The following is a 12222-nucleotide window of genomic DNA, read 5'->3' as shown; positions in this document are numbered from 1 at the left end:
TTTAACTTTTTCTACCAATACAACTTGTTTAAACAAGTTTTATACTTTTTATACTTGCAGATGCAAGCATTTAAACTCCAGGTATGAGAAAAAAAATCTGACTGTCTTCATACCACAATATATTCAGGAAAGTTCACTTATTTTCCCCATAGCTGAACCACAGAGGTAAAAATTCAAGACAGAAGACATCTAGACTTTGGGATTTCAGTCTCTATCCATTCAAGATAATAATTCAGGTGATTTTTACTCTCCACCTAGATCTTCTTATTCACTAGAACAGTGGATGAAAACCATTTATGCCAGCTAGCTGGCATCTTTGCTCCCAGCTATCATTATTACCTTCTAGACAGATATTCCCCCAGCCAAGAAGGCTCTAACAAAACCCTATCCTTGTAGTGAATTTAAGTCAGTACTGTTTCTTCTCTCCTGAAGCAACCAATCATTTAAAAAAATATCAGAATCACCTTCTGCATTTGGATTAAGAATGAAAAGAACAAAGATTCCTTTTATAGTTAAATTCAATTCACAATGAAAATGAATATTATAAGTTACATCTTTAAATATGATCTCAAATACAAAATCATTCACAGAAAAACTCATAAGCATCCATACTGGGATCCACTCTTTCTTTAATATTATCTATTTGAACGTAAAGATCAGCCTAACCAAAGAAGAAATAATGGTTCTCTGTGCTGTGCCTATGTAGCAGTCATGTCACAGATTTTGCTGTCATAAAGATGATTTTGATGGGCTCTTCAGATTTTTTAAGAACATGCTCTTATGTCAGTAAAGAAATTGGCATTCTATTTTGTAAATATTAAATAGGTGATTTTAAATATGCATACTGCATCTTTATGATTGAGTGGTACTTACATGGTTTGGAAAGTCAGCCTTTAATTCAGCAATACTTCTACACCAATAGGCTGCTGTTTTCTCGCTGATCAGTTCAATGTTTAGAAAAGAGCCTTGACCTGGGCCATATATCGGACCTGAAGTAACTCCACGCACAATCCTTGGAGAAACATTGGTCACAATATCCTGCAAAACAATGAAACCTTTCAGACTGATTTTGCAAAGTGAGGCACATATCAGTGATGTCTATGAAGATAACATAAAAATAGTTGTATCAGATCTTTTAAAAATGTACTGTTGTTACGAGTAAAAACTGAGATTACAGCAGCTGATCAATGTGGAAGGCAAGAAACCAAAGTGTTCCCCCCCATCTAAGTCCTATGAATGATTCACCTTTACTCTTAAGAACGCAAAAGACATGGCACCAAAACCTTCCAGGATACTAGCCCCAGCTCCGGGATGGCTAGCTCTCCAGGGTATCATCTCCAGAGCGAATGGGGACAGCCAGGCACGGGCACAAGACATGCTGAATAGAGCCTCTGCTGCCCACGCCAATGCAAAACGCAGGGAATGGCAAAGGGCTTCGAACTTCCCACCAGCCTGCAGAGCCCAGGCCCCSGGAGCAGGGCTGGGGCCGCACGCCCGAACCCCGGGCTTGGGAGGCTGTGCTCTGCCAGCCCGTGCTCGCAGCAGGGCACAAGCGCCTGTCCTCCGTAAGCTGAGCAGTGCTGCTTGCAGGGAACAACACTCCATAACGTTAACACTGCCGAGCTGCACAGCATGCGGGGAGGTTTCTTTTCTCTGTATTGTACAATGTGCCCATGTAGAAAGCTTTACAAACCTTATGTTTTCAGAATTACTGTGGCCTGCAAACATGCAAAAATATTAAACACAGTACATGAGCTCTAAATTAGCAGACTGTCTAATTGTATCTTCTAAATCAGAGCAGAAAAATGTTTGTTCTTGGTGCGAAACAGTATGATAAGCTATTTCAGCTATCAAGAAAATGCCAATATATGATGCCTATAAAGCAACTGCCATACAAAACATCATTCAAATAATGCTTCTGTGTTGGGTAGAAAACACATACAAGTCTTTGTGGAAAAATCTGTGTCGGCCTCAGTTGTGTAACAGTGTATGTGTGAACTCTCGTCTCCAAACAAGATAAAAGTCTGTGTCCTACACAAATAGATCCAGTGCAAAGAGGTGCTGCCCACCAGCCTCCCTGATGTAAAGTCAGAATCATAGGTCTGGGCACTAGCAAAAGCATACCAGTGTATCCAACTTCAAGAATGTAATGACAAGATTAAAACAAAAATCAAAATCAAAAAATAAAACTCCAAAATAGTCAAAATTCAGATCAATGTTGTAAAACACAGCATTTCCTAAGGTCACTATAAGGTTAGCAAACAATTTTGAAGCAGACAGTAAACACACAAAATGTTGACTTGTTTAGTAGTCTTAATTAAGCTACAATGTCACCATATCTATATTAACAAAGAACTGTAAATTCTGACATTATTTAAAACTAAAGGGAAACATAGATGGTAAAATATTTCTTTTGCCAATTTCCAATTAAAAATAATTTTGAGTAAAGGTCATTTAGTTACAAATGTATCAGAATTAGTTGTTTAAGTACCCCCCCCCACCATCTTGTCATTTTTAGTGAGATAACATGAACCTCCATTAGTATATAGCAATTAAGGTCAATTTACATATTTTAATTAAGAACCATCCCATATAAAACAATTAGGGTAATAGGCATACTAACTGGATTTCATAACATTTGGACGTTTTTCCAACTAGATAGACAGGAAACCTTAATTAGCATTAATTAGCACTGATCTGCATATGTTTGATAAGGCATACCCTTGCCACAAAAGATTATTTATTCCTGAATCTGCCAAATGCTACAGTTACAGAGGATAGAGGGACTTTTCTTCACATTGTATGTAAATTTGGAGTAATATTCAATTGTTTATGAAGTTTAATTGCTTATTACACAGTAAATATGTGCTAATATTTTATAGTGATAAATAATTATATGCCCATTTACATATGTAGAAATCATACAAAGTAATCTCCCCAGTTAATCTATTTCCAGGCCTAATAATAATTCTGAAATCTTGGACATCACAATAATCCTTAGTTTTCCTCTTATAATATTTTCCCTTCATCACAAAAGCATCACCTCCCTCTTAACAGTAAGTTATATTTTCACAAAACATAATTCGGAACATTTTTCTGAATTGCATCTGAATCAACGCAAACCAAAAACACAAACAGCAAAGTATACTCCCCCCCACTCCCAAAACAGATTACAAAAATTGCAGTTTATCTAGAAGAACCATTTACATCAGTTTGCTCTGCATTATCCTCTTGAGCGTTTCATTCCTGCTAAATTGCCTCACAGGAGCTTGTACTTTGACTTTGTCCAAGAAACCTATTCATACCTAGGCCAGTGTTATCACATACACCATCCAGCACAAAAAAACATGTAAAACGTAAAAAAAAAAACCAAAAAACCCCATGACCTAAATGCCGGAAAACTGCTGACCATAGTCTAGTAAGTGCAGGGTGCACTGAGTCATTTACCAATATATAGCAGTTACTTTGTCCACGCTTCAAGCAAAGGCGAGCTTCCTTTTCCCATGCTCCAAAGGCAGGCAGAAGCTATGTAGCTACGCTCGCATGGCACTAAGCCTGGGCTAATAGCCTGTCTGGTGGTAATTATTAGTCTTGTGCTCAATGCAGATTAGCACACATGATGATTTCCATTTTGTGGCTGGCTTGTGTATGTATGCCAAACATTGCTTGGAGCCACCTGTGGTACCGCTTGTTATCTTACTACGGGCATTTTTTGTTCTTCTTCCAGTCTCTCATTTCACTGACAGTAAGAAGTCAAGTACTGACATATTACAGCTCAGAATACACCTCTTGTGGGACACTCACAAAGCCTCAGCATGCTTCCACATGAAAATGTTCTGAAGTTTCCAGTATCTGCCTTGGGTCTCCAGACAACCTCTTCTCTCTAAGAACAGACACCTCTGCTTTAGACCCCGTGAGTGCTGCCAAATCTCCACAGCCTCAGCTCCCTCTGTCCCAGAGTTCAGCCACTGCAGCATTTGAGTGGCAGTTTGTCTCTTCATAATCACACAAAGTTGATCGAGGTAATGCACAGACTTTGCAAATGGCTCAAAACCAGCCGCTCTTCCCTGTAATGACCACAAGAGATGCACAGAGCCACATGAAACAATAAACACACATACGTCTTCCCTGCTTACATTTCCTCACTGTTCTTGAATATTGTTTGAGACTCTGGTCGATCCTTTTCAGCGCCCAGGAGCCTTCCCGGAAACCCCATCACTGGGCAGAGCAGGGTGGCTCCCTAAAATTGTGGCCTTTGCTGTTTCGCTGCTGCCTCTGTGTCATGGGACCCCTCTGCTGTGTCCATGCACCACAGCGTTCTCCTTCCTCACCAATCTTCTTCTAAGGATCCTTCGTGGCTTTGAAATCTAAACACTGCTACCTGGCTCCTTTATTTTGATCCTCCCCTGAGAGGAATACACTGTCTTTATTTCAGATCCCGTTACTCAGTTGACTCTCCTAGCTCAGAGTCGGCTAGATGTAGAGTCTGTAATGACTGACACGCTGGCACCTCTCCCTTCTCTTGTTAGCACATGACAGCCCCAAGACACAAGGAGACTCACAGTTCAGGGAAACAAAATGGAATTTGTAACTTACGTGATGATTCAAGGAATCTGTCCATGTACATACAGTATGAAATCACACAAGCGACAGAGAAGAAAATTGTCTGAGATGAGTATAAAATACCTATACAGAAGGTGCCTCACCATCATCTTTCTCTTCACAGTATCCTGCTACAGCTATGAAAGCTAAGCAGGGAAAGAGTTAGGCAAATGATCTATGGCTGGCTTTAGCCAACTTCATTTACTTCTGTCATGGAAGAGAATTTTAAATGATATTATGGGTTCTTTCACTAAGACCCAAACTATATGAAAGATTGTGGCAGCTAACCAGTTATTTTGTTACAGTCTGTCACCAAAACAACAGGTAAGGCCAGAGCAGCTGAAATAGTCATAGTGCTCCAGCACAAGGGATTTCAGACAGAACATCTTCTGGTATTTCATTCAAATACTCACTTTTTCCCTGTTTGAAAGAATGGTGTGGCCAAATGCCGGCACCCATCCCTCCTTTTTTTTCCTGAAACTTCAGGAAAAAACAGAAATTTACATCAACTATTCACACAACCTTTTTATTGTTGATATATGCATTAAAGTGTTCTACAATGGAACTGGAGCAAGGAGTCTGACAGGTAGCACTTCAAGCTTTGAATCTAAGAACTTCTTGATTCTAAGAAAAAGCTGACTACTACAAAGAGATGACCTGTGACAAGTTGCCCTGGTCCCTGGATGCACCTATAAGTACAGATGTGCATATAGGAATAGGGGACTGCCCCAAGCCCCAAAGTGAAACAAGTACCTCCCACATCTCCATGCAAAGGAAATAATAGAAAGTCTATGGGGAAAATAGCACAAAACTTTCATATATCATGAAGAATAAGGCTAGAAGGCTCTTAATGAAGAGCAACTGAGGTAAAGCAAAGCTTATATCTGAGCACACTAAAAGACAAAGGTACAGAAATAATGACTAAAAAATCATTGGCAAAGATAAACAGAATGACCCACAGAAAATAAATTTGTTTCCTCTGGAAATCTTGCAAACTACTGTAGACTTCAGGATTAGGGAAACTATATTCAGCAGTAGATTCCAGCAAAACAACCTGGGACTGGTAGAATCAAGGCAAGCCAACAGAAACAGTCACAGCAACTGGCTGCAAGTAGAATCAAGGACCAACTGTGAATCACGAACATTTCAGTTACTAAATAACTTTTTTTGCCTCAAAAGATGATTCTTTTCCCCAGGAGAGCGCATCAGAAACAACCACTTCAATCCCTCAAATATTTCCAGCTCAGGCCATCACCTAAGAAAGTGGCTTTACACAGATAAAAGTGCCAATATCCTGCTGCTTTTGGAGCCCCCTTATCTGCTTATGAACAATTCTGGGATTCTGGTAACTGGAGACTGTGTTAATTTGCATTACACATTTTTGTTCTTGTTGATTAATTAAAACACTAAAAAAAGGCCCAAGGCATTGATCAAGTCCCACTCGCTCTAATAATCTTTGAACTCTGCAATCAGATCCTTGAATTCTAAATTACTTAAGTTTAATGGGCTGGGAGTCTTGAGACAACATCTTAACATACACACCTCAAACACCCAGCAGTTTTTAATATGCTAAATTAAAGAAAAAAAAAAAAGGTGCAAATCAGTACATCCATCCAGGCCTCACTATTCACTCTAAAACTTGATTTCACACTGTCCACATTTTCAGTTAATAATTGCCACAGATTTTTGTATTGTCAAGAGACAACCTTGCTGTTTAAGTTGAGAGAGAGAGACCTTTATGTTTGGGCAGTCGGGACATTTTGAGTTTTAAGGGACCCAGAGGGGTGTCAGGCACAGTGTTAGATCATGTGATAAGCACATTCATTGTGTGTTTCTGCTGAAGTGATCAGCACAGAAATAATTCACATTGTGAATATTAACGTTGTCGTCTGTAGGCGTGAAAGTTAATGACCCGTAGAAATGAATCAAGCCATTCACCTCTCAGTCAGAGTTATTGTTTTAGGGGAAGCAAGAAGACAGCTCTTCATTAACTGGGTTCACATTTTTATTTCACACTCATGTGTCCTAAAAACTAAAAAAACTAAAAAAAAAAAAAAGGAGAAAAACACTGTGTAAAGAGATCAACTGCAGTGGAATATATATGGAATACATAAAAACAGTCTCCTAGAAGGTATATCATGGCCTGTTCAATTCATATAGTTATATTAGGCAAATATAAGAAAAAGAACCAAAAGAATAAGTCTATACCATTTTTCACATCACAGCTCTGTTATTTTTCTATTAATTTGCAGAAGTTGTTATACTTGAAGCATTCTTTTTTTTTTTTTTTTTTTGGACCAGAAAACAAATAGGCACATATATTTGGGATATAGAAGCAAATATTAATTGTATCTCTAAGTAATAAATTAACTCGTTCAAGTATTCAATCCTCAAGTACAATGGTGGTTTTGAATAAGCTTTGGATTTTATAAATAAATTTCATCACATTATACCAAGTATTGATATTTGTTTTCTTCACTCTGAGATGCATCTAAGAGACACAGAGAACTTCGATTGCAATGTTGGGCCCCAGAGTCGATGAAAGTCACCGCATACTTCAAATTAAGCTTTTCTAAACTTTAACATATTAAACCAGATAGGATTTAGTCAGCTTTGTCTGTTTCTTTCCGTTAATATGAGAAAAAGGACTTAACACAACAGGCAGCTTACTACGTTTTACAAAGTTAATTTATTTGACCTTTCTTTCTTCCGGGGAGCGAGGGCATTATGTTTGCCAAGTGGAATATGCTTCTGCACATTCCTGTGGTTACTACTTACTAAATGTCAATATGAACACCAAGGCAGGCATGACTGCCTTATTGTGAAGAAAAGATCTAAATAAATATCTTATTAAGCTAATTCTACTCCAGTATCTCAGTACAGCATACCTACAGATAAAGTTAGTGAAGACTCTAAGCTGTAACGTAAAAAGAAACCATGAAGTTCTACTTTACTGTATTAAATACACCACCTTTGCTATCTGAACAATAAAATACAGTCACTGAAAAAAAGCAGGTATTTAAGCCATTTCTGATGTACTACTTTTCCTCAGATTTTGAACGATCCATTGAAAAGGTCAGAAAGATTTCAAAACCCAGTATTATATGTGAAATGCTGTTTTTAGAGTTCAGTTTCTAAATCATTTAATCAACCCCCCAGCATCTAGCTTCAGTTTCCCCTACAGTTTTTCCTAATTAAAATAGAACTTAATTTACAATTTCACCTCTTTAAAAATACAGAGGAGGATGCGGTGGTACCCTCCTTCTCTGCCTTCTCTGCCTAATCTTTCTGGGAACCTGCCTCCCCACGGCTTGCACAGCCTCGCACACAGGAACAGCACTGCCCACTCTGTCCTTGGGATTCCCTGCCAGCTCCACCTCAAGGTCTTGTGCTGGTTTGCCTCTTCTGTGACTCAGCTGTCTAGCCAGACTGTGTCTAGTATCACCTCTTCTGGAGTTTTAACCATCTACAAAAGGCAAGCGAAACCTGAGACAACAAAACCATTTCACCCAGCACTGTTCCCATACATCCTTTCTGAGCTGTTCTTCACTTTCTTTCCTCCATCAGAGCTGTGAGACATAAGACATTTCCCTGGGGTTTCTCTTCTGAGGCCCAAAATAATGACTAGCTCTCCTGAATTTTTCCATGGCTCAAAGTTTTTCCAGCTGAGCTTGTCTAGCTCCCTTTAACAGACAACTACTTCCACTGCAAGTACATCTGCAAATGCAGTGACATTGCTCCTGGTACAACTGTGCAGATTAATGGAGCTCACTCATTTCCGGGAAGCGGACGTGCTAGCGCTGGATTTTTACGAGGTATCCCCAGCCCTCCCAGCTCAGGGACGCTGAGTTATGATCCTGCCCGAGGAGGTCTGCCATCGCCACAGCTGCCTTGCAGCACACTAGCCACCACCCTGCGCTGTTTTCAGGGTTAGGATGCACCCAGTCTCACCTGTTGAATTTGTGAGACTTGTATCGACCAGACGTCACACTTCCCACACGAGTGCAAAACCTCGGCAAAGGTGCCTTGTCATTCTCTCTTTCTCTTTCCTTCAGTGAACACTGAAGCATTTTTTGAAAGTGAAACAGCCTTCACAGAACAACTTATCTCAGAACATCCCACCATGCAGAAACTGCTCTAATCTCTCCACCACCAGAGAGGATATATTTAGTGTCAAAAGACACCTTTTTTTCATTGCTTTTGTGAATGAGGTCTAGACCTAGCCCTCTCCTTTCCATTGCTTTGCTTCTCTTCAAGACAGCTAGGACACAATAATAAAATGATGTAAAATAATATTTTTCAAGTTTTCTTACCAAAGTAAGAACTGAATAAAAACCTATTATTTCCTCAGCCCTCCATGATCACTCAGACGGGTGGTTTAAAGCACAAACATGCTGATCTCTCCACTACCACAGAATGGTTCTTGAAAAAGAACCTTGCTGTTATTTATAAATTACACTTCAACTTTCACTTACGAGATCTAATATGCTATAAAGGGAAAATGAGACTTTAAAAAATATTCTGATTTGTCTTTTGACGGCTATTTGACATGTTTACAAAACACAGTTAATCTGACCAGACATTTTTCACTTTTTTTCTAAAGATGAAAGTACCCAAATCTGTATGTATCTTATATCCTGACAGTCTGAAGTGAGTATAAACAGCGCTTGTAAATCTTTAATATCCTACTCTATTTCTAGACTGAATAAGCTGAGTTATGCAAACTATTAAAAAAAAACCCAAAACACAAAGACCATTACCTCATAAATGTTTTCAAAACATTAAACTAGCCCATTTGTGTTTATTAAACCAATTCAACATTACAGCTGCTGCAAGCAAGCAAGCTAGGTTTCYAAATCAATAAGTTAGCAAGAAGACTGCAGCCACATACAGGGAAAAAGCAACACGTCAGGATTTCGGAGAAAAACTGCTGAAGCATTCATATTGTGTGAAAGACAAACAACTATTACAGGTAAAAGTTAGCAGTTTAGTTAGCTATTTAATTTCTTTCCATACAGTGCCATCAGTCCTTGAAGATCTAACCAAAAGAACGTACAAGAAACTTTAAAATTTACAGACATCTAACAATTTGCACCTAAGCTTTTACCCTTGTTACTTGCTCAGCACACCACCTCTCTTACCAACGCAGTTTACAGATACTAGGAGATCACTACCAACAATTTATGATTGAGATGGCAAAARACCAAGTTCTTTAGATAATCTTATAAGCTTAGAGCATAAGAGAAGAATTGTTTATTCTGCTCATCTTAAAATAAGCCTGGGACTATTCCATCCCCATTGTGAGTTAAGTAAAAATTTTGCCTGCCTTTGCTTAAAGCAACAACAGTCTCCCAAATCTTTGTGAATTCATACACGATGGTTAGATTAGAAGTCCTAATTTGATAATGTAAAACTCCCTTAAACACAAGTAATAGATCAGGAGATTAAAAAATTCAAAACAAAGCAAACAAAGAGTAAAAGTAAAAAGAATGTGAAGAGTAAATTTTATAGCTATGCCAAATGTACAAATACATATTATCTAGCTGAGTCATATATTTTACAAGAAAAATCTGCTTTGAATCCAGGGAACTTTATTTACAATTCAATTCTTTTGAGTAGATGTACAAAAAAAAACCCTTTTCATAATGAAAAGCCATAACAATATTTTAAAATTAAAATGATAACATTTAATAAATCTTTTTTCCTATTTCTGACATATTTGCTTGTGTTTTTTAGGCATTATAATGTACAGACATTTGTGCTGTAATTACAAAACATCATTTTAAAAATGTGTTCTATCCTACAGCACTTTGCCTTGACAAACAATTACTAGATATCACATTCAACAGAATACAAAAAGCAATCTTGATCACAAGGTTAAAATTAGTCTTCTAACAAAAGATGCTTTCAAAGCAAATCCAAACCCTCATCAGCTTCATATCAGTTTCTTTGGGAAAGGCAGGGAAGTGAGGGAGGGAAAGAAGAGAAAGAGAAAAAAAAACTGAAGGACATCTGAAAAATTTCTTGCTAATGTTCAATGCGAAAACCTATTTTGTCAGTTCTCTGATAAAGGTGTAAGCGGTAGGACATGATTAAAATTCTGCTATCAAACTGTATTGTGGTCAGAAATTATATTCACAGAAGAAGAGAGAAGTACACTTATAATTCTTGATAAAAAGTTATATCTGTATTTGGACATTCACTTTTGTATCTGTGTTTGCAGTGCATGATTCTTAGATCTCAGTGTTTTGATACAATAAATATCTAATCAATGAATGGCTGCTTTAGCTGACTGATGAGAAAAATGTTCAGTAATTGTCTCAAAATGCTAACTCATTTCTAGTGAGAGGACACAAGAACAAAGAATCATGGTAAAACATTTCAGATTTCTATCAAAAAGAAATCTGAAGCTGATCAGCTGATTCTCAGGGGGGTTTTAGAAACAAATATTAAATATCATTTCTCTACTCCAAGGGCCAGCTTTCACAGTGCTTGGAAACAAACAGCATACAAGCTGTAACAGAAGAAAACCAAAAAGGTAAAGATTTTCTTCAGCTGAAAAAGAAAATTAGAAATAAAAATAAAAGCATGACACAGGACACAACACAAAGTAAGAATATTTAATAGCAAGCCCTTTAGAAATTTTCTATCCAGCTGTTTGTGATAGATGATACAATTCCCACAAAAATCAACGTTTTCCTTGGCAAAAATGTTGGTTTGTCCAAAGGTTTTTGATTTCCCATTTAATTAAGCAACCAGAGCTTTCACAATGCAGCATTTTTCTGGACTGTGCTGTACATATCCTAGGAGACAATCTCATGAAAAACAGTCTGTTGAAGTCAGCTGTTGATGGTTCACAGTGCCACCGCAATTGACACAAAGAACACAAAATACCAAAGAAACCCACCATCTTTGGAAGTTTAAGTAACCTCAGCTCCAGAAATATGCCTGAAACTACTCAGTGTACTGTATGGAAGGTCCTGTGATATACTAAGAAACCAGTTCTTTTGGAAATCACCACTTCCAAATATTAATTTGAAGTGAGAGTGCTTGCAAGGAGCTCACAACTCCCATTTAGTATCAGCGTGGGAAATCCGGAGGTTGAATCATCAAATATTTCCGAATTAGAATATTTACTATACGTAATAAAAGCTTTATAGCTAGTCCTCCATTTGAGCATAGATCTCATTTAGGATAAATGAGGAAGGAACATACTGACAGCTTTAGAAGCAATTGTTAGCTGTGTTCAGAGTTAAACCACCAAATTGAGTGAGTGTGACTCAGGAGATCTGACAAAGTCAGCAAGAGGCAGATTTACTACTTCAGACCCCATGTTAGCACTCGCTGGTGTGGCCCACACTCCCATGTGATGCGATGTAGCCACATGGCTACACTATTCCTGTCTCCTCCTTTTGCCCCTGCAGATTGGAGACACATTAACCCAAAGATTAAACTTTGCTGATTTAAAGTGTTATCAACACTCACCATCTGCCCTAGATCTCTTCTGATGTTTATAATCTCCTCTACCCATCGTTTAATTGGAGGTTACCACTACCTTGCAAAGCCTGTCAGATGCTAACATACATTGGCTCTGAATCACTGCAACATTAGTGTCACCAG

General features: G+C 38.1%; 1 protein-coding gene across 5 annotated transcripts in view; it reads right to left on the bottom strand.

Annotated features, from left to right (window-relative positions):
• The window catches only part of DPYD (dihydropyrimidine dehydrogenase), a 375517-nt gene that overhangs the window by 143823 nt on the left and 219472 nt on the right, over positions 1–12222 (bottom strand). For all 5 annotated transcript variants that reach the window (XM_026057686.1, XM_026057684.1, XM_026057685.1 and 2 more), the window contains one exon: positions 874–1038. In XM_026057686.1, coding sequence (XP_025913471.1) covers positions 874–1038 — 165 coding nt within the window. The remainder of the gene's footprint in view (positions 1–873; positions 1039–12222) is intronic.

The sequence above is a fragment of the Apteryx rowi genome, unplaced genomic scaffold (assembly GCF_003343035.1).
Source record: "Apteryx rowi isolate R43461 unplaced genomic scaffold, aptRow1 scaffold_14, whole genome shotgun sequence".
Lineage (NCBI taxonomy): Eukaryota > Metazoa > Chordata > Aves > Apterygiformes > Apterygidae > Apteryx > Apteryx rowi.
Note: the sequence above shows the minus strand (reverse complement) of the source record. Positions and strands in the feature narration are given on the sequence as shown.